This window comes from Aethalodelphis obliquidens, unplaced genomic scaffold (assembly GCF_003676395.1).
Source record: "Aethalodelphis obliquidens isolate GAN/ISIS:26980383/991018 unplaced genomic scaffold, ASM367639v1 scaffold50, whole genome shotgun sequence".
Lineage (NCBI taxonomy): Eukaryota > Metazoa > Chordata > Mammalia > Artiodactyla > Delphinidae > Aethalodelphis > Aethalodelphis obliquidens.
In genome coordinates, this window is record NW_020837994.1 from 4,741,607 (window position 1) to 4,760,584 (window position 18,978).

General features: G+C 40.8%; 2 protein-coding genes and 1 non-coding gene across 4 annotated transcripts in view; 2 read left to right on the forward strand and 1 right to left on the reverse strand.

Moving 5' to 3' along the window:
* Positions 1-2,512, reverse strand: part of RSF1 (remodeling and spacing factor 1) — a 165,566-nt gene extending 163,054 nt beyond the window's left edge. Inside the window, exon 1 of one of the 2 annotated variants that reach the window (XM_027083495.1) lies at positions 2,137-2,512. In XM_027083495.1, the coding sequence (XP_026939296.1) occupies positions 2,137-2,323 (187 nt within the window). In that variant the 5' untranslated portion in view covers positions 2,324-2,512. The remainder of the gene's footprint in view (positions 1-2,136) is intronic. The other variant, XM_027083493.1, reaches the window with a different exon arrangement.
* Positions 2,513-2,688: 176 nt separating this feature from the next.
* AAMDC (adipogenesis associated Mth938 domain containing) overlaps positions 2,689-18,978 on the forward strand; it is a 33,608-nt gene continuing 17,318 nt past the window's right edge. The window contains exons 1-2 of the mRNA XM_027083499.1: positions 2,689-2,857; positions 11,158-11,307. Of these exons, the coding sequence (XP_026939300.1) occupies positions 11,176-11,307 (132 nt within the window). The 5' untranslated portion in view covers positions 2,689-2,857; positions 11,158-11,175. The remainder of the gene's footprint in view (positions 2,858-11,157; positions 11,308-18,978) is intronic.
* On the forward strand, positions 5,118-5,224 carry LOC113607882 (U6 spliceosomal RNA). Its single transcript, XR_003428132.1, has one exon. It is a non-coding gene; the product is annotated as a U6 spliceosomal RNA (small nuclear RNA).

An 18,978-nucleotide genomic window follows, 5' to 3' on the forward strand; every position in this document is an offset into this window, starting at 1 on the left:
GCATGGCTGAACCCACTGGTATAATCTCTCAACTCGTATTACTTCTCATTTTTTACTTAGCTAGTCGCCCATTGTTCAATCCTAGATAGAAAAGTAACATGAAGTATTAGACTGACTCTGATATTTTTTCTTGTTACTAACAGAAGCCAAATGCAGTGGCCAAAATACTTAAAAGGAATGGAGAAGCAAGCAATCTTATATACCACCCAAAATACAATGCCAGGACAGAAAATTTATGCCTGCATTCCAACTTGGTCCAAATACATTCCAAAAACAATTTACCAGCAATCCCTTTCCTCAAATTCCCACATTTCTCTCTTATAGATACATTACCATCATTTCCCAAGGTATCCTAAAAGTAACTTATAAGGCACTCTCCTTCATAATGACCACTCTCCTTCATAATGATCATTTCCGTAAAAGAAATGTAAATACAATTTGATAGCCATCAAATTGCAATTGAAATTACTATATTGGGGAGTTTAACTTTTCAAGAAATTCTGCAGAAGTCTTTATATAATATAATCTTTTATTTGCCAGAATTTATGAATGGTAGAGGAGATCTGGGCAGGTAAGAAGAGATATATGCCTGTATCATAACTGCTGTATTAATTTGAGTCTTTGGTAGCCATAATATAATTTTCTCTATAGGTAATATTTTGAACAACTTCACACTTGGGCTCTTCCTAGCTATGTAAATATATTCTGTTAACAGAAACTTCTTCATTTCCATGGAGAATTAAAGAGCAGTCCTGATTTCTTGTAAAGGAAATAGCTATCTGTTTTGCACAATACCCAGTCCACTGTGGCCACCTAATACGGACAAAAAGGGGGGAAAAAAAAGACCTATTTGGAAACGTTTCTTCTCCAGCCAAGGGCTGTTCCCAGATAAAGGCAATGCTCAGAGTACAACAAAAAAACCCTTCTCTGAAAAAAGAAATGTGCCAGAAAGCAGAGGCATGGATCGGGAATAAATAGGGAGGGAGTGAGTGTATGCGCTCAATGAGGGCTGGAGGCAGCAGGCGCAGCGCGGAGATGCTCCAGCGAAAAGAACCACCAGCCGCCGCCGCCGCAGCAGCAGCAGGAAGTTTCAATGGGGCCGGGCAGAGCATGCGCCCTGAAGCCGCGCGGTGGCCTTATGTGGAAGGAGCACCACTTGCGAACACCAATAATAGACCGGCGGCACCAGAGAGAGAAACATGAGCAACAAGCACCTTCTTCAACTGTTTCCCCTCCGTCTGAGCCCCTCCTCCACCCTGCATACTAACCACCCCACCCTACCCTGCAAATGGGAGGGCGACTTCTTCTTCCCCTAAGCCTTATGCCAGGATGAAGGGGGAAGGGACTGGAAAAGTGGGGAGATGCTCTTCTATTATTTGGGGGGAGGTGGGGAGGAGGAAAACTATGGGGGAGGAGAAATTAACCCTCTACCCTCCAAAGTGGAGAAGCTGAACCGACTTCACCCCCCAAAGCGAGAATGGAGGAGGACCCCCTCCTAAGGAGGAGGAGCAAACCTCCGGACTCAGAGGAAGGAGTTTGGGGGGTTAAACCAGCCCTGGAGGGGAAAGGAAAAGAGACCAGAGCCGACTCTCTCGGGGGAGTTCCCACTAGAGGGAGGGAGAGATGAAGTGTCCGCTGCCCCCGCCCACCCAGGTGGAGGGAGAGAAAGGGGCGCCCCGAGAAGATGAGCCCAGCCTCCCCGGAGATGGTAGCGAGGATGGTGGGAGGAGGGGAGGGAGTGAGGGAGGAGTAGAGGAGAAAAGCGCAAAGCTGGCCGGAACCTGCGCTCCCCTTCCCCCGCCACCGAGAGGGAGAAGGATTGGGGGGCCCGGTCCCCGCCGCGGGATAGCAGTCCCAGGGGCGGCCGACCAGCACAATGACCCCTCCCCGCCCCCAGCCCAGACCTAGCCCGCGACGCCCCCACCTCTGCTGGGCGTCGGGCGGAGTGGCTCTATGGGGCCTCCGCCCCGCCTCCCCACTGCCCAAGACCCCGGGGGCTGGGAGGAGAAGATCGGCCGGGCTGAACTGCGCCCCAGCGAGAGGACAGAGCCGCGGAGGTCCGGGGTGTCTGTGAAGAGCGGAGAGAAGGAGCATGCCAGGGCCGCTTCCCGCCGGGCGTTCGGGCCCCTAGCTTACCTTCTCCGTTGCCGACGTCCGGCGGCGGAGCTTGCAGCACCCGCTCCAGCTCGGGGAACGGCAACTCAGGCAGGTCGAGCAGCGGCCCGTAGCGCTCCAAGAAGGAGCAGACTACGGCGAAGTTAGGGCAAGAACCCGGGCAGCCCGGAGGAGCCATAGCCACCGCCGCTGCCGCCGCCGCCGCCATTTTGAACTGGAGGATGGAGGAGGAGGCGATAGGGGGGTGGGGGGAGTTGGGGTGCCGAGGAATGGCAGGGCAACCTTACAGACGACAGGAGGCGCTAGCAAGTGGGCGCCCCTGCGGATCCGAGCGTCTCAGGCACGGCGCAGCGATCCCACAATACAACGGCGGCCCGGAGCAGTCGAGAACCTAGTCAGACGTAGGAAAGAGAGGCGCCCTGTGCCTTTCGCTTTCTGCTCTCTTTCCGCCCCCCTCCCTCGCTCCTCCCACTTTGGGTTCGCCACTGCCTCGTGTGACAAGGGGAATGAAAACAAGGGCTGCGGGGCAGGGAGGCGGGCTGGAAGCTGGAGAGGCGGGAGTTTTAGGAACGGTGACCAATAGGCTTGAAGAGGGCGGAGCTGCACTCGATAACAGGCCAAAAGACTTTTTCAGGGCTGCGCGAGTCGTGGGGGGATCGCCTAACCGGGTCCTCGGGAGCAAAGGTGAGAGGTAAAGCAGGGAGCCGTTCGAGATCGCTGCTCCTTGGAGAGAGGGCGTTGGGTAAGTTTGGGGGGGCACTCCCGGGACAGAAACTGGGTTACCAGATGGTGGGGGAAGTTGAGGAGAGTGAATAAGAAGCAACAAAAGAGCAGAATAGGGGGGAAAAAAACGATTCTGAGAAAAAGGTGGAGAAGGGAAAGGTGGAGAGGTGCCCTGAATTAGGGGTTTGGTTGGAACCTTTGTATGGAGAAGTCTCAGTGAACGTCTGCTGAGGGATACTGCTAAGGTACAAGAACCGCACCTGTGCTGGAAAGCAGTGTCTGAAAACTCTGGGGGACGAGGGCCTGATGGAACGAGGCTCTGCCGGGATCACTAGTCTGCGGAGTTGGGGCCCTGCTAGGAAATCAGGGTCTAAAGGGACCAGGCTCTTCACAGGGACCAAGGTGTGAGAGGACAGGGCCCTGCTGTGGTTGCCAGCGTGTGAGGGGGAGGGGCTTTGTTGAGGCACGAAGATCTGGGGACCAGGCTCTGTAGCAGCCCAAGATCAGAGGGTGGACCAGGACTGCACTGAGGGTGGACATGGTAGGAAACTTTGTGCAAGGGCAAAAAGTTTGTTACAAGACAGGGTTCCGCTTCGTTGGGAGAAGCAATGAGCATTCTCCCACAAAGAATCTCGGAAAAACCATCAGTAATGCAAAGTAGAATGTGCGGCTTGGGATACAATGTGCATTTTGGTTAAGAGCCTGAGCTTTGGAGTTCAGCAAGACTTGATTTCTAACGGAACCGCCTCAGGACATTGCGGAAGATTTTTTATTTCTTTGAACCTCTGTAAAGTCGGGGTGATAATAGTACCTACAACATAGGATTTTACTAGATAATTCACAGTACATTGATTAGCACAGTGCCCTGGCACACTGTAAATACTTTAAAAATATTAGTTGCTACTATTGAAGAAAATTCCTAAAACTTAGATAGAGTTCAGCTATTTGTAATTGATAGTTTACTACTTTGAGCCAAAAATTTCAGTGCGCATTTAAAATTTATATAGTATCTACTTACTAAAAAGAATTTCAAAGTATAATATAAACCATTTAAAATAGGACCATTTATAATTAAAGGAAAATAAAGAAATATATAGGCAAGTAATTATATTGGGAACAGAAAAAATGATTACCACAATTAAAAATTGAATTTTCAAAAAAAAAAAATTGAATTTTCTTCTGCATTTCTAGGTAAAAAAGGGAAAAACTGTAATGTTCTATATCAGACTTATTATCTAAAGAAAGAAAGAATACTCGTTTATCAAGAGAAAAAAATTCTATATTATAAGAGGACTTTATTACCTAGAATACTGATTCTTAATCTCAAATAATATACAAACCCTTTTTGGGACTTCCCCATCAGTCCAATGGTTAAGACTCTGCCTTCCAAAGCAGGAGGTGAGGGTTCGATCCCTGGTCGGGGAACTAAGATCCCACATACCAGTGGGGTGCAGCAAAAAACTTAAAAAAAAAATTACAAACCTTTTTATTAATTTATTTATTTTAAAATTTTATTTATTTATTTTTGGCTGTGTTGGGTCTTTGTTGCTGTGCGCGGGCTTTCTCTGGTTGTGGCGAGCAGCGGCTACTCTTCGTTGCAGTGCGATTATGGTGGCTTCTCTTTGCTGTGGAGCATGGGCTCTAGGCATGTGGGCTTCAGTAGTTGTGGCACGCAGGCTCAGTAGTTGTGGTGCTGGGGCTTAGTTGCTCCACGGCATGTGGGGTCTTCCCAGACCAGGGCTCGAACCTGTGTCCCCTACTTTGGCAGGCGGATTCTTAACCACTGCACCACCAGGGAAGTCCCTACAAACCCTTTTTAAAGGAAAAAAATGTTCTTTTAAAATTTACAAATACTGGGAGGGGGAGGAATTGGGAGATTGGGATTGACACATATACACTATAGATACTATGTATAAAATAGATTACTAACGAGAACATACTGTATAGCACAGGAATTGTACTTAAAGCACTGTGGTGACCTAAATGGAAAGGAAATCCAAAAAAGAGGGGATATATGTATATGTATAGCTGATTCATTTTGCTGTACAGTAGAAACTAACACAACATTGTAAAGATATGCCAATAAAAATTAATTTTATAAAAAAGAAAAATAAAATTTACAAATGCTCTTGAAAATATCAGTTTAAGAAATACTGATGTAATTAAAGTCTATACAGCAATATGAATGTACTTCATGCCATTGAACTACACACTTAAAAATGGTTAAAATGGTAAGATTTATGTTATGTATATTGTGCCACAATAGAAAAGTTTAAAAAGTGCTCGTTTCGGCAGCACATATATTAAAATTGGAATGATACAGAGAAGATTAGCATGGCCCCTGCGCAAGGATGACATGCAAATTCGTGAAGCATTCCATATTTTTATGGGGATATATGTGTATGTATATCTGATTCACTTTGTTATAAAGCAGAAACTAACACACTATTGTAAAGAAATTATACTCCAATAAAGATGTTTAAAAAAAAAAGTTAAAAAAAAAAGAAAGAAAAGTCTCACTTTAGGAAAATGTGATGAATTATCATAGCAAAAGAGAAGTCTTAATTTAATGTGTAGTAAAATATGTTAAACAACACTGAAATGAAACAGAACTAAACTAAAACATATATTGTATACCAGGGAATATAGCCAATATTTTACAATATAATGGATGTAAATATAGTATAACCTTTAAAAATTGTGTTTTAAAAGTGTGAATCACTGTGTTGTACACCTGAAACTTATATAATGTTGTTCATCAACTATCCCTCAATTAAAAAAATAAATAAATAAACTGAAATATATTGGTAGAACTCTCAAACTCCCAAGTATATATATCTCTATACCTGGGGCCCCGAAGACCCCAGTTTAAGAAAAATTTGACCCAGAACTTACCAGTTTTGCAAAGATACAAAAATCTTCATAAGATCATAACTTAATTGACCTTAAATGAAAGGCAGGTACACAATATTAAATAAAATCATATCTTTGTGAATGAATTTTGATGGAAAAAAACCCTTCAAACCAAAAGAAAGATTTAGTTATATCGTTTTCTGAACACTACCCCCCTGCCTCTTTCCTTTCTCTCTCTTCGCTTTCAGCTTTTCCAGCACCTCACCTGCTCTCCCATGGGATTGTAAATATAACTTTCTAAAAAAAAAGCTTTATATAATTTTTTTCTTTTCTCAGTGCTGACACTGTTACTCAAAGCGGGGACTGATAAATAAGGTTAGAGTTTCTGCTTTTGTAATCAAGATTGGCATTAGAACAAAGTCCTTGGGCATCAAAAGTTATATCCACCCAAAAGATGAGAGATGTTGTACTACAAAGCAAGGTTTAGGTCATACCTTCACTAAGTCTGTTCTTGGAAAAAAAATAAATGATAAGCACCGTCTCTTCTTGCCTTGGGCTAAGAGAATTTGTGGGTTACAAGAATTTAATCCCAATTTACATAGTTAAATAATTGCATTATATATATCAAACTAAAAGGTAAAGATAGAAAAAATAAGTAGCTTTAAAAAAAAACTGTAATTGATTTACTGCTACTTCCATAAAGAAGCCTTTAAATAAGCATTAAATTACCTACACTCAGTCTTTATTTATGAATAAGAAATTTCTTAAGATAGTTCAAATTTCACATTCTCTTAGGGGAAAAGACAAAATAGTTTTGCATTCAGAATTAGTGACTAGTTTATTCAAAATACCAAAAAGAAACAAAATGCTCATCAGAAGAAGAATGGGTAAATAAATTGTGATATAGTCTTTCAACAGACTACTACTCAGACTGATACACACTTGATATATATTACAACATAGGTGAATCTCAAAAGCATTTTGAGTGAAAGAAGAAAAACACAAAAGAGTAGGTACTGTAAAATTCCATCAATATGAAGGTCTGGCTAATATATGGGAACAGAAATCAAAAGCTTCTTTTGAGCTTGGAAGGGGATTGACTAGAAAGGTGCACAAGGGAAATTTCGAGATACATTCTGTTTCATGCTTAGCAAGTTTATACATTTGTGAAAACTCTTGAACTCTAAAAGATATTTCTGCATTTAATTGAATGTAATTATGCTTTGATTTTAAAATTTAATGGCTTAGCCTTCAATTTTGTCAAATTACATTGATAACAGTCTGCCGTATAATGGAATAATTTATACATATTTCTGTCTCTCCAACATATTATCTTTGCATTTGTCACACAATTTTTTTTACAGATATTGTAAGCCTGGCAAATGTACTTTGAAGTGAACTGGATTCAGTTGTGGAGCCAGTTTGGGAATTCCTAATTAGTAACAAGCAAATTTACTTAGGTTTGTTTAAAACTCACTTTTACAAGAAATACTTCTAGAAGTATATGGATATGTTATATGTAGTGAAAAAACTGTTAAATGTCAACAGAAGTAGGAATCTATGGTCTTCAAAATAGTTTCATAGGAAAATATATGACAATAAAAAGAAGTAATAAACAAGATTTAATCCAGCCATTTTCTGGTTCTTTCTCTTAATGAAAACTGAATTCTCTGTTGTAATAGAATTGTATTCATTGAAGAAACACTTTTAGAAGTGCCTTACCATCTTTTTTCTTAATTTTTTTTTATGCATCGGTCTATTCTTATTTCTTAAGAGCAAGGCTGAAACCAATTTCTCTGATGAAATAATTATTTTTACTGAAAGAAAAATTATGTTGGCTTTTTTGTAGAAATGTGTAAGTTGGTCCTAATATTAATATGGAAGTGCAAGGAACCCAGGATATCCTAAACGGTTTTTTAAGTGATGAACAAAGTTGAAGGTCTCACACTTCCTGGTTTCAAAAGTGACTACAAAGGTACAGTAATCAAGACTGTGTAGTACTGCCATAGGATAGCTACTATGGACCAAACTGTGCCTCCCCAAAATTCATATGTTGAAGCCCTAATCCTCAATGGGACTATATTTGGAAATAGAGCCTTTAAGGAGGTAACTAAAGTTAAATGAGGCCGTGAGGATTGGGGCTCTAATGGGACCGGTATCTTTATAAGAAAAGGAAAAGACATCAAGAGTGCTCATGAACAGAGAAAAGGCCATGTGGGGACAAAGCAAGAAAGAATCCATCTGCAAGCCAGGAACAGAGGTCTCACCAGAAACCAGCCCTGCTGGCACTTTGATCTTGGACTTCCAGTCTCCAGACTATGAGAAAATAAATTTCTGTTGTTTAAGCTACCCAGTCTTCGTTATTTTACTATGGAAACTCTAGCAGACTAGTACAGAAGTCTCTCTCAACCCTCATAACAGTTCGTTATAATTTCCTTATACCACTTTTCAAAAGTTACCTTGTAATTTTTAAAAGTCACCTTTAAAAAATTGTTAGTAATTTGCATATGTCTTCTCTCCTCTAGTGTAATATTAACTTCTCAACAAGAATCACGTTTTATAAATTTGTGTCTTCCCCCCATAGCACCAAAGATAGTGTGTTTATGTCCTTTGTTGTATTACACATTTTAAAAATAGGTTAGTAGTTATTAATATTAGGGAGAAATATCACTTTGTTATTGTCTTTATTTGGAGATTAAATACAGTTTAAGGACATGTATATAGGTACCATATTAACAAGGGGTAGACTGTGATGGTTAATTTTGTGTGTCAGCTTGGCTGGGCTATAGCACTCAGTTATCCAATCAAACACTAATCTAGGTGCTGGCTATGAAGGTGTTTTGTGGACCTAGTTTACATCTACAATTAGTTGACTTTTAAATAAAGAAGATTATCCTCAATACTCTTGGAAGGCCTCATTCAATTAGTTGAAAGGCTGCAAAAGGAAAAGTGAGGTTTCCTTGAGGAAGAAGAAATAACACGTCAATACTGAAATGACAACTCTTGCCTGAGAGCAGCCTGCCAGCCTGCCCTGCACATTTTGCACTAGCCAATCCCCACAGTTGCATGAGACACTTCTGTGAAATAAATCTGTTAATATATATAGTCTACTGGTGCTGTTTCTCTGGAGAAACCTGAATCAAGCACCTTTTAGCTATTGTACTTATCAATGCTAGAATTCCCATTTGATTCTTTTTTGAAATGTCTCTTTATTGAGATTCTATATTCATTGAGTCATTGTCATAATTTTTACACTGAAGTATAGTTTTCTTTAAATATTTATTTATTTATTTTTGGCTGCGTCGGGTCTTAGTTGCAGCACACAGCCTCTGTAGTTGTGGCATGCAGGCTCTGTAGTTGCAGCACACGGGCTTCGTTGCCCTGCGGCATGCGGGATCTTAGTTCCCTGACCAGGGATGGAACCCGCGTCCGCTGCACTGGAAGGTGGATTGTTAACCACTGGACCACCAGGGAAGTCCCTGAGGTATAGTTGATTTACAACGTTATATTAGTTTTAGGTATACAACATAGTGATTCAGTATTTTTACAAATTATACTCTACTAAAAGTTACAAGATAATGGCTATAATTTCCTGTGCTATACAATATATCCTTGTTGCGTATCTATTTTATATAGAGCATTTTGTATCTCTTAATCCCATCCCCCTAACTTGCCCGTCCCCTGTTTCATCATAATTTTGATTCTTTATGAATAGTTTCCTTTAGTTCTTTGAACATACTTAGAGTAGCTTCTTTGAAGTCTTTGCTAAATCAAATATATGGGAGTGCTCAGATACTGTTTCAGTTGATGAGTATGAGTCACATTTTTTTGTTTCTTTGCATGTCTTGTAATTTTTTATTGAAAACTGGGTATTTTAGATAATGTATTATAGAGTCTGCATTTGGATTTTCCCCCTACATTGTTGTTCTTAGTTTATTTGTTTCTGTTTAGTCACTTGCCTAAACTAAATCTGTGGATTCTGTCTCCCATGCAATGTGTGGCCACTGAAATCTGTATTAAGGGCTTTTTTTTTTTTTCTTTTTTTTTTTTTTCGTCCGTGCCACATGGCTTGTGGGAACTCCCCAACCAGGGATTGAACCCTGGTCCCAGAAGTGAAAGTGCCAAGTCCTAATCACTGGACCGTAAGGGAGTTCCCCTTGTTTTTACTTTTAAGCTTGGCTTCCTAGGGGGTCTCCTCTGTGCCTATATGTCTTAGTGTACAGCCAAAGATTGTGTTCAAACACCTCAAGCCAGTAAGACTTAACCCTCTCTACTGATGGATCAGTGTCTGTGCTGGGGAGTACATTCAATGTTCAGATGTTTTCATCTCTTCCCTGGCTCTTACATTCTTCTGAGTCCTTCTGAGCCCCCTCACCTCTTCACTTTGCATGTTCTATAGGCTCCATTGGCCCAGAACATTTCCATGACTTAGGCCTATTCCTGTCTTTGATGCATATGCTCACAGCCTTTGCTCCACTCTGGATAGAGAGCTTACCAAGCGCCTCTTGGGAATTCCTTTTAAATCCCTGTCTACTCTGACAATCCATTGCTTGTTCCAAACAGGCTTACAATATTAAGGAAGCAGAGCCACCTGCCACCCATATTTACTTGCCACTGAAATCACCAGGTTAACTGAAAATGCTCTAAATCAAGTGAGCCTCCTCTGCCTTAGCAGCAAGACTGTTGGTTTTCATGCCCTACCCCAATCAAGTTGAACCTCTGTGCCAACAACTGTTGTAGGGGCATGGGAGTAATCCCAGGCAAGAACAACAAAACATCTTACTGTTCTTATCTGAAATTCAGTGGTTTTCATGAATAAGCGTTTTTCAGTTTGTAATATATCTTTAATATTATTTCCAGAGTGCCAAATTTTTATTTTGACAGTTTTGTCCAGCTTTATACCTGCTTTTAGGGAAAGGATTTGTCAACTTCCTCACTCCATCATGCTGAAGTAAATCTCCACCTTTAATTTTACCTCTCAAAAATATCCTGAGGGGCTTCCCTGGTGGCGCAGTGGTTAAAAGTCCGCCTGCCGATGCAAGGGACACGGGTTCGTGCCCCGGTCCGGGAGAATCCCACATGCCGCAGAGCGGCTGAGCCTGTGCGTCTGGAGCCTGTGTTCCGCAACGGGAGAGGCCGCGGCGGTGAGAGGCCCGCGTGCCACAAAAACAAAAAAAAATCCAGAGAATTCCCTCCAGCGTCTGAGAAGTAATTGTAGTATCTAGTTTCCATGGTTGGATGATTCAGGATCCCAAGAAAAACATTTCACTTTTTAGACCTCTGGAGAAGTGACAACCACATAAATGAGAAAGATGCTTCTTAACTCATAGAGGACCAGGGCTTACTATATTTTGTATACAGCATTGTAATTTGAAATACATTCTGTTTATAGTATAGCTCCTGTATTTTGGAGCTGTTTCAACCTTACTTTAAAACTGATTTAGTGTATTTTTCTTTTAATTTCAGAGTTCAATTAAGTTCCTTATGTCTTCCCCTGAAATTGCTTCCCTCTCATGGGGGCAAATGAAAGTACACGGCTCTACTAAAATCTATAAGGACTGCAAAGTGTGGCCAGGGGGAAGTCGGGCTTGGGATTGGAGAGAAACAGGAACTGAGGTAAGCTATTAGTGTATGGTTGACACTGCATATGGTTGACACTGCATAAGGCTGACCAAGTGATTTTCAAACTCCTAAGCCATAATGACAAACTTCCAAGTAAAAAGTAACTATTTCTTTCATTCTCTCTCTCTCCCGATATAATACACATACCATTAAGCTCACCATTAGAGTTTTAAAGTATGCAATTCAATGGATTTTTTGTCATAACCTTGTACAATAGCTACCACTACTAACTCCAGAATATATTTATCACCCCAAAGGAAACCCCATAACCATTAGCAGTCACTACCCATTCTTCCCTCCCTCTAGCTCCTGGCAACTACTACATTCTGTTGCTATAGATGTGCCTATTCTAGATGTTTCATATAAACAAAATCATTCAGCACATACCTAGGATTGGAAATTCTGGGTCATATGGTAACTCTATGTTTCACCTTTTGAGGAACTGCCAGACTGTTTTCCAAAGTAACTGCACCATTTTACATTATAGATGTTAGAAATGTATGATGGATCCAATTTTTCTAAATCCTTCCTCATCAACTCTTATTTGTTTTGCTTTGTTTTTATTATACCACCCTAGTTGATGTGAAATGTTATCTCATTGTGATTTGAAATTTCATTTCCCTTATATTGCAGCTCCTCAAGTATTGTCAGTGTGCCATGCCCAAAATAGGGTCTCCATTCCATGAGTGGAGGTTGGATAAAAGAAGGCAACCCCCTACCTCTCCACCACACTCACTTGGGACTAAGCTTCAGCAATAGATAGCTGCAGGCAGTATGAGAAACATTGATGTCCTGATTCTCCCAGGAAGAAAGCCTTACAGCTGGTAGCTGAGAGAAGAAATAGCCCTATGTTCTTGGCTGCAGCAGTCTGGAGTGGAGTCTCACCTCACTGAACTAGGAGGAGGGAGGCAGGCAGCAGTCTTTCTTGAAATATCACAGATTTTCACCTTTCCTACCAAATATTTATATTTTTTCTTGAATACGTATTTCTTATTTGCTGTTTCCTCTTTGAACCTTTTCCAAAGTCTTGGCATGATTGGGGTTAAAAAACATTTTTTTTAGGTTATGTTTGTTGGTTTGTTTGTTTTAATAATTTACACTTAGGTGCAAGTAATGGAGCTCTTCATCCAGTAGTGATGGAAGTTGATCCTTCCATTCTGAAGGATAGTTTTGCTGGATATACAGTTTGTGATAGACAGTCTTTTTCTTTCAATACTTTGAAAATGTCATCCCACTTTTTTTGGCATTAACTGGTTACTAATGAGAAATCAAATGTTATTAAGATTTCTTTGGATTTGACAAGTCACTTCTCTCTTGCTGCTTTCAAAATTCTCTCTTTATATTTAACTTTTGACAATTTGACTATGATACATCTACATGTGGATCTCTTTGAGTTTATCCTACTTGGAATGTATTGAGCTTCATAGATGTGTAGATTGTGGTTCATCATCAAATTTCGGACGTTTTCACCCATTATTTCTTCAAATATTCTTTCTGCCCCTTCTATCCCTTCTCCTCTGTGAAAACTGTTAGGGAGTATGTTGTGTGTTTTGGGGGGTTTTTTTTTGTAGGGGTTTCCGGTGTCCCACAGTTCTCTTGAGGCTCTGTTCATTGTTTTCATTCATTTTTCTATCCGTTTTCTCAGATTGGATCATCTCAATTTACCTATCTTTCAGTTTTGCTGATTCTTACCTGCCATTGTACCCCTTTAGTGAACTTTTCATTTCAATATTGTACTTTTCAGCTCCAGGATTTCCTTTAAAAACTAATTTCTATCTTTTTATTATTATTCTCTATTGGGTTAGATACTGTTCTCACACTTTCCTTTAGTTCTTTAGATATGGTTTCCTGAAACAATGACAGAAGTTTCCCTATATGCCTGAAACCAATAGGTGTTCCACTTTATGATAAGGGGCTCTGTATGCAATTTGGGGTATGTAATCAATACTTAGCCAGACAGTTTAAAACTCTGCTTGCTCCTTGCTTATGCAGACTCTCAAGGGTACCCAGAATTGTGATCTTAGGGCCTTTTCATGTCATTCCTGAGCATGTGCACAATCCTGGACATGTTTTTGGCTTTTTCAATACCAAGGTTCATACCTGAGCTTTTCAAAGCCCCCATAAACATCTCATTTCTTATTTTTTTCATTTTAGTTTATTGGAACCTCTCATTTGCCCTGTTGTCTACTGCCTCAGGCAGCTGCACTGTTAAACAATTGTCTGCGACTGTTTTTGACAAGCTTCTCTGGGATAAAAGATGGTTTGCACTGGCAAGCTCCAAGTCAGATCAAATAAAGAGAGCCTATGAGTGGGGCCTTCCAAGGAACCACCAGACAGGTCAAATAATGACAGTTCTCTGGGAATGGGCATTTGAAGGAGCTTTAATCCATTAGGTGATTGCAAAGCTGGTGGTTTTCACTGTGATTCCAGGTTGTTGCTTTCCAAGGTGACCACAGAAGTGGGGATGGGATAGTGGGGTGTGTTAAAGTCCCCCACTGTTATTGTGTTACTGTCAATTTCTCCTCTTACGTTTGTTAACATTTGCTTTATATATTGAGGTGTTCCTATGTATTTACAATTGTTATATCTTCTTCTTCGATTGATCCTTTGATCATTATGCATATGTCCTTCTTTATCTCTTACAACAATCTTCATTTTAAAGTCTACTTTCTCTGATAAAAATATTGCTACTGTGGCTTTGTTTTGATTTCCATTTGCATGGAATATCTTCTACTGTCCCCTCGCTTTCAGTCTGTATGTGTCTCTAGATCTGAAATGAGTCTCTTGTAGGCAGCATATATACAGGTCCTGTTCTGTATCTATTCAGCCAGTGTATATCTTTTGGTTTGTGCATTTAGTTTGTTTACATTTAAGGCAATTATCAATAGGTATGTTACTATTGCCATTTTGTTAATTGTTTTGGATTTGTTTATGAGGTCTTTTTTCCCCTTTCTTCTTTTGTTCTCTTCTCTTGTAATTTGATGACTATCTTTTTTTTAAATTTATTTATTTATTTATTTATTTTTGGCTGTGTTGGGTCTTCGCTGCTGCACACAGGCTTTCTGTAGTTGCGGTGAGCGGGTGCTGCTCTTTGTTGCAGTGCACGGGCTTCTCACTGTGGTGGCTTCTCTTGTGGAGCACGGGCTCTAGGCACACAGGCTTCAGTAGTTGTGGCACGTGGGCTCAGTAGTTGTGGCTCACAGGCTCTAGAGCGCAGGCTTGGTAGTTGTGGCGCATGGGCTTTGTTGCTCTGTGGCATGTGGGATCTTCCCAGACCAGGGCTTGAACCTGTGTCCCCTGCATTGGCAGGTGGATTCTTAACCACTGCACCCCAGGGAAGTCCTTGATGACTATCTTTAGTGTTATGTTTGGATTCCTTTTTCTTTTTTGTGCATATATCTATTAGAGATTTTTGTTTACAGTGAGGCTTTTGTGTAGCAGTCTGTATGTATATATATATATATGCTTAAGTTGCTGATCTCTTAATGTTCAATGCATTTTAGATAACCTGCATTTGTACTCTCTTTTCCTCACAATTACTTTTTATTTTTTTGGCCATGCCACACAGCATGTGGAATCTTAGTTCGCTGACTAGGGATCGAACCCACACCCCCAGCGGTGGAAGCACAGAGTCTTAACCACTGGACCACCAGCGAAGCCCCACAATTACTTTTTTTGATATTATATTTTACATCTAATTGTTTTGTGTATCCCTTAACCACTTATTGTGGTTACAAATAATTTCACTACTTTTGTCATTTAACCTCCCTACTAGCTATATGTTTGGATGATTTCCTACCTTTATTGTATGTTTGCCTTTACCAGTGAGCTTTTCCATTTCGTAATTTTCTTGTTCCTAGTTGTGGCCTTTTCTTTTCTGCCTAGAGAAGTTCCTTTAGCATTTGTCGTAAAGCTGGTTTGGTGGTGCTGAATTCTTTTAGCTTTTGCTTGTCTGTAAAGCTTTTGATTTCTCCGTCAAATCTGAACAAGAGCCTTGTTGGGTAGAGTATTATTTGATTGTAGATTTTTCCTCTTTCATCACTTTAAGTGTATTGTGCCACTCCCTTCTGGCCTGCAGGGTTTCTACTGAAAAATCAGCTGATAGCCTTATGGGAGTTCCTTTGTATGTTATTTGTTGCTTTTCCCTTGTTGTTTTTAATATTCTCTCTGTCTTTAATTTTTGTCATTTTGATTACAACATGTCTTAGTGTGTTCTTCTATGGGTTAATCCTGTATGGGACTCTGCGCTTCCTAGACTTTGGTGATTATTTCCTTTCTCAGGTTAGGGAAGGTTTCAGCTACTCTCTTTCCAAATGTTTTTTCAGGCCCTTTCTCTCTTCTTCTGGGATCCCTATAATGTGAATATTAGTGTATTTGATGTTGTCCCAGAGGTCTCTCAAACTGTCCTCGTTTCTTTTCATTTTTTTTCTTCTTTCTGTTTGGCAGTGGTGATTTCCACTACTCTGTATTCCAGCTCACTGATCCATTCATCTGCTTCATTTAATCTACTATTGCTTCCTTCTGGTGTGTTTTTCATTTCAGTTATTGTATTTGTCAGTTCTGTTTGGTTGTTCTTTATACTTTCTAATTCCTTGTTAAAAACTTCTAATTTCTCACTCTGTGCATCCATTCTCCTCCTGAGTTCTTTGATCATCTTTACGATCATTACTCTGAACTCTTTCGTGGGTAGATTGCCCATCTCCATGTCACTTAGTTCTTCCTCTGGGGTTTTATCTTGTTCCTTCATCTGAAACATATTCCTCTGTCTCCTCATCTTTTCTAAATTGCTATTTGTATTTTTATGTATGTGGTAGGTTAGTTATGTTTCTCCACCTTGGAAAAGTAGTCCTCTGTAGGAGACATCCTATGTATCCCAGGATGACACTCCCCTCTCGTCACCCAAGGGCCAGGGGCCAGCTGGTCCCAGGGTAGTGTCTAGCCTGCAGCAGGCTGCAAGACTATAGTTTTCTTAGTTCTGATGTCTGCCCACTGGTGGGTTGAGCTGGGTCTTGGCCCTCTGGTGGGCAGGGCTGTGTCTAGAAGCTGTCTAGAGGCGGCTGTGGGCTCAGGAAGTCTTTAGGCAGCCTGTCTGCTGATGGGTGGGGCTATGTTCCCATCCAGTTTGTTATTTGGCCTCAGGCATCCCAGCAGTAAAGCCTACAGCCTGTTCCGTTCTGCCGGGTCTTGATGTGCCAAGGTGTGTCAGCCTCCAGGAGAGCTCATGCAGATGAATGCTCCCTGATGTTTCTGCCACCATTGTCTATGTCCCCAGGGTCTCCCCCACCCCAGGAGACCCTCCAAGACCAGCAGGTAAGTCTGGGCCAGTCTTCTATCAAATTACTGCTTTTACCCTTGGTCCCAGGGTGTATGAGATTTTGTGTATGCCCTTTAAGAGTGAAGTCTCTATTTCCATCAATCCTGAGGAGCTTCTGCGTTCAAGTCCTGCTAGCCTTCAAAGCCAAGTCCTCTTCATGGTGCCAGACCCCTGGGCTGGAAGGCCTTAGTGGGGCTCAGAACTCTCACTCCTGTGCGAGAACCTCTGTAATATAATTAATCTCCAGTTTGTGGGTTGCCCACCCGGGGAGTACAGGATTTGATTATATCGTGTGTCCACCCCTCCTACCGGTCTCATTGTGGTGCCTTTGTTTTGAACTGCATGCACTCATTGTTTTGATCCAGACACCTAGTTGTTTGTTAGCTACCAACCTGGATCTTAAAGAAAGGAATATACCTTTCTTTATAAAAAGAAATGAGAGGGCTTTGAGATATAGAAGGGACAGAATGAGAGCAGGCTGAGGAATAAGAAGCTATAATGCTTGGTGAACCAAATGACTCCATTGGATTGTTTCATAGAGTAGAGCTAGTGTGGTGTAAGAATAGGCAGTGGTATAGTTGAGGGTGTCGGGTGTCTGCAGAGCTCAGTTTACATTTTATTCAGTAGATAAGACATAGCCACTTCAGATACTTAAGCAGGAGATTGATTTGACTGACAAAGATTATCCAGACTATGGGTTTAAGATATATTGGAGTACCAACTTATGAGTGTGCCACACTGGAGAGATATTTTTTCTTCAGAAATGGATTTAACGCTATATATTATATTTTTCCCATATAAGACTACATGAGTTAGTATTACCCTTAACCTCATTCTGTATTTAAGGAAACTTAATAAGCACAGAGTTTAGAGCTAGAAAGCTAGAAAAATGTGAAATCAAATAGTAAATTCAGGTCAGATTCTAACTTTCTTCCCTGTTCCTTTCTACTACATCATGATTCCTCTTATAAACTTCAACACTAAAGACTACAAAACTGTGAAGTTGCCAGTGATGATAACAGGAAAATAGGAAAAGTTTGCTGTAGGTTTAGTTTTCATCTTGTTAAGTTTCATTTGTCAGTAGAATAAACAAGAGGAGGTGTTCTAGAACTTGTTGGAGAGAGAAGAACTAGGAAAGATGAGAGGAAAAGCTGAGCTGTTGACTAGAACTTACCTGTATAGAGGCAAAAGGACATCAGATCAAAGCTATTAAGCCTCAGAGTCCTCATCTATAGAATGGAGATAGTAATATTACCCACCTCACAGAGTTGATCTAAGGGTTACTGTACTGTGCTAGATATGGTGTAGGCACTCAATAAATTAAGCTGTTATTGTTAAGTTAGTAGTAGTGTGGGTGGATATGAAACAGCAAATATCAAAACTATTAAGAAGGTGAGAGGGTTGGATTGGGAGTTTGGGATTAGTAGATGCAAACTGGTATATACAGAATAAATAAACAACAAGGTCCTACTGTGTAGTACAGGGAACTATATTCAATATCCTGTGATAAACCATAATGGAAAAGAATATGAAAAAGTATGTATATATATGTATAATTGAGTCACTTTGCTGTACGGCAGCAATTAACACAACATTGTAATTCAGCTATACTTCAGTAAAAAATTAATTTAAGGGCTTCCCTGGTGGCGCAGTGGTTGGGAGTCCGCCTGCCGATGCAGGGAACACGGGTTCGTGCCCCGGTCCGGGAAGATCCCACATGCCACGGAGCGGCTGGGCCCGTGAGCCATGGCCACTGAGCCTGCACGTCTGGAGCCTGTGCTCCGCAATGGGAGAGGCCACAACAGTGAGAGGCCCATGTACCGCAAAAAAAAAAAAAAAAAAAAAAAATTAATTTAAGAAAAGAAGGTGAAATTGGCAGGATAAGGCAGTTTATTAGATTTAGCAGGCAAAGGAGAATTCTAGCATGGACAAATGGGTAGATGGTAGTGCCATTTATTGAGATTGGGTATATGAAGAGGAGGAACAGATGTGTTTGTGTTTGGGGCAGAGGCTGGGTAGAGAAAATGATTAATTCTTTTGGAATATGTTGAGCTTGAACTTACAATAGGGCATCAAGAGATACCTAGTAGATATTTAGATTTATAGGTCCAGGCACTGTCACATTTTAACTAGATACCTTAACCAAGTTATATAGCCTGACTGTGCCTCAGTTTAACCGTTTATAAAAGGAGAATAATAATGTCTGTTTGTCATGGCTTCATGTAAGAGTAATAAATGGGTTGGGAAGAATAAATTTGAAAAATGCATGCCACTTACCATCATGCAAATTCATTCTTTCTCGCACTCAGTATTTCTCAGTGTGATTCATGGATCTCTTGCATCAGAATCAC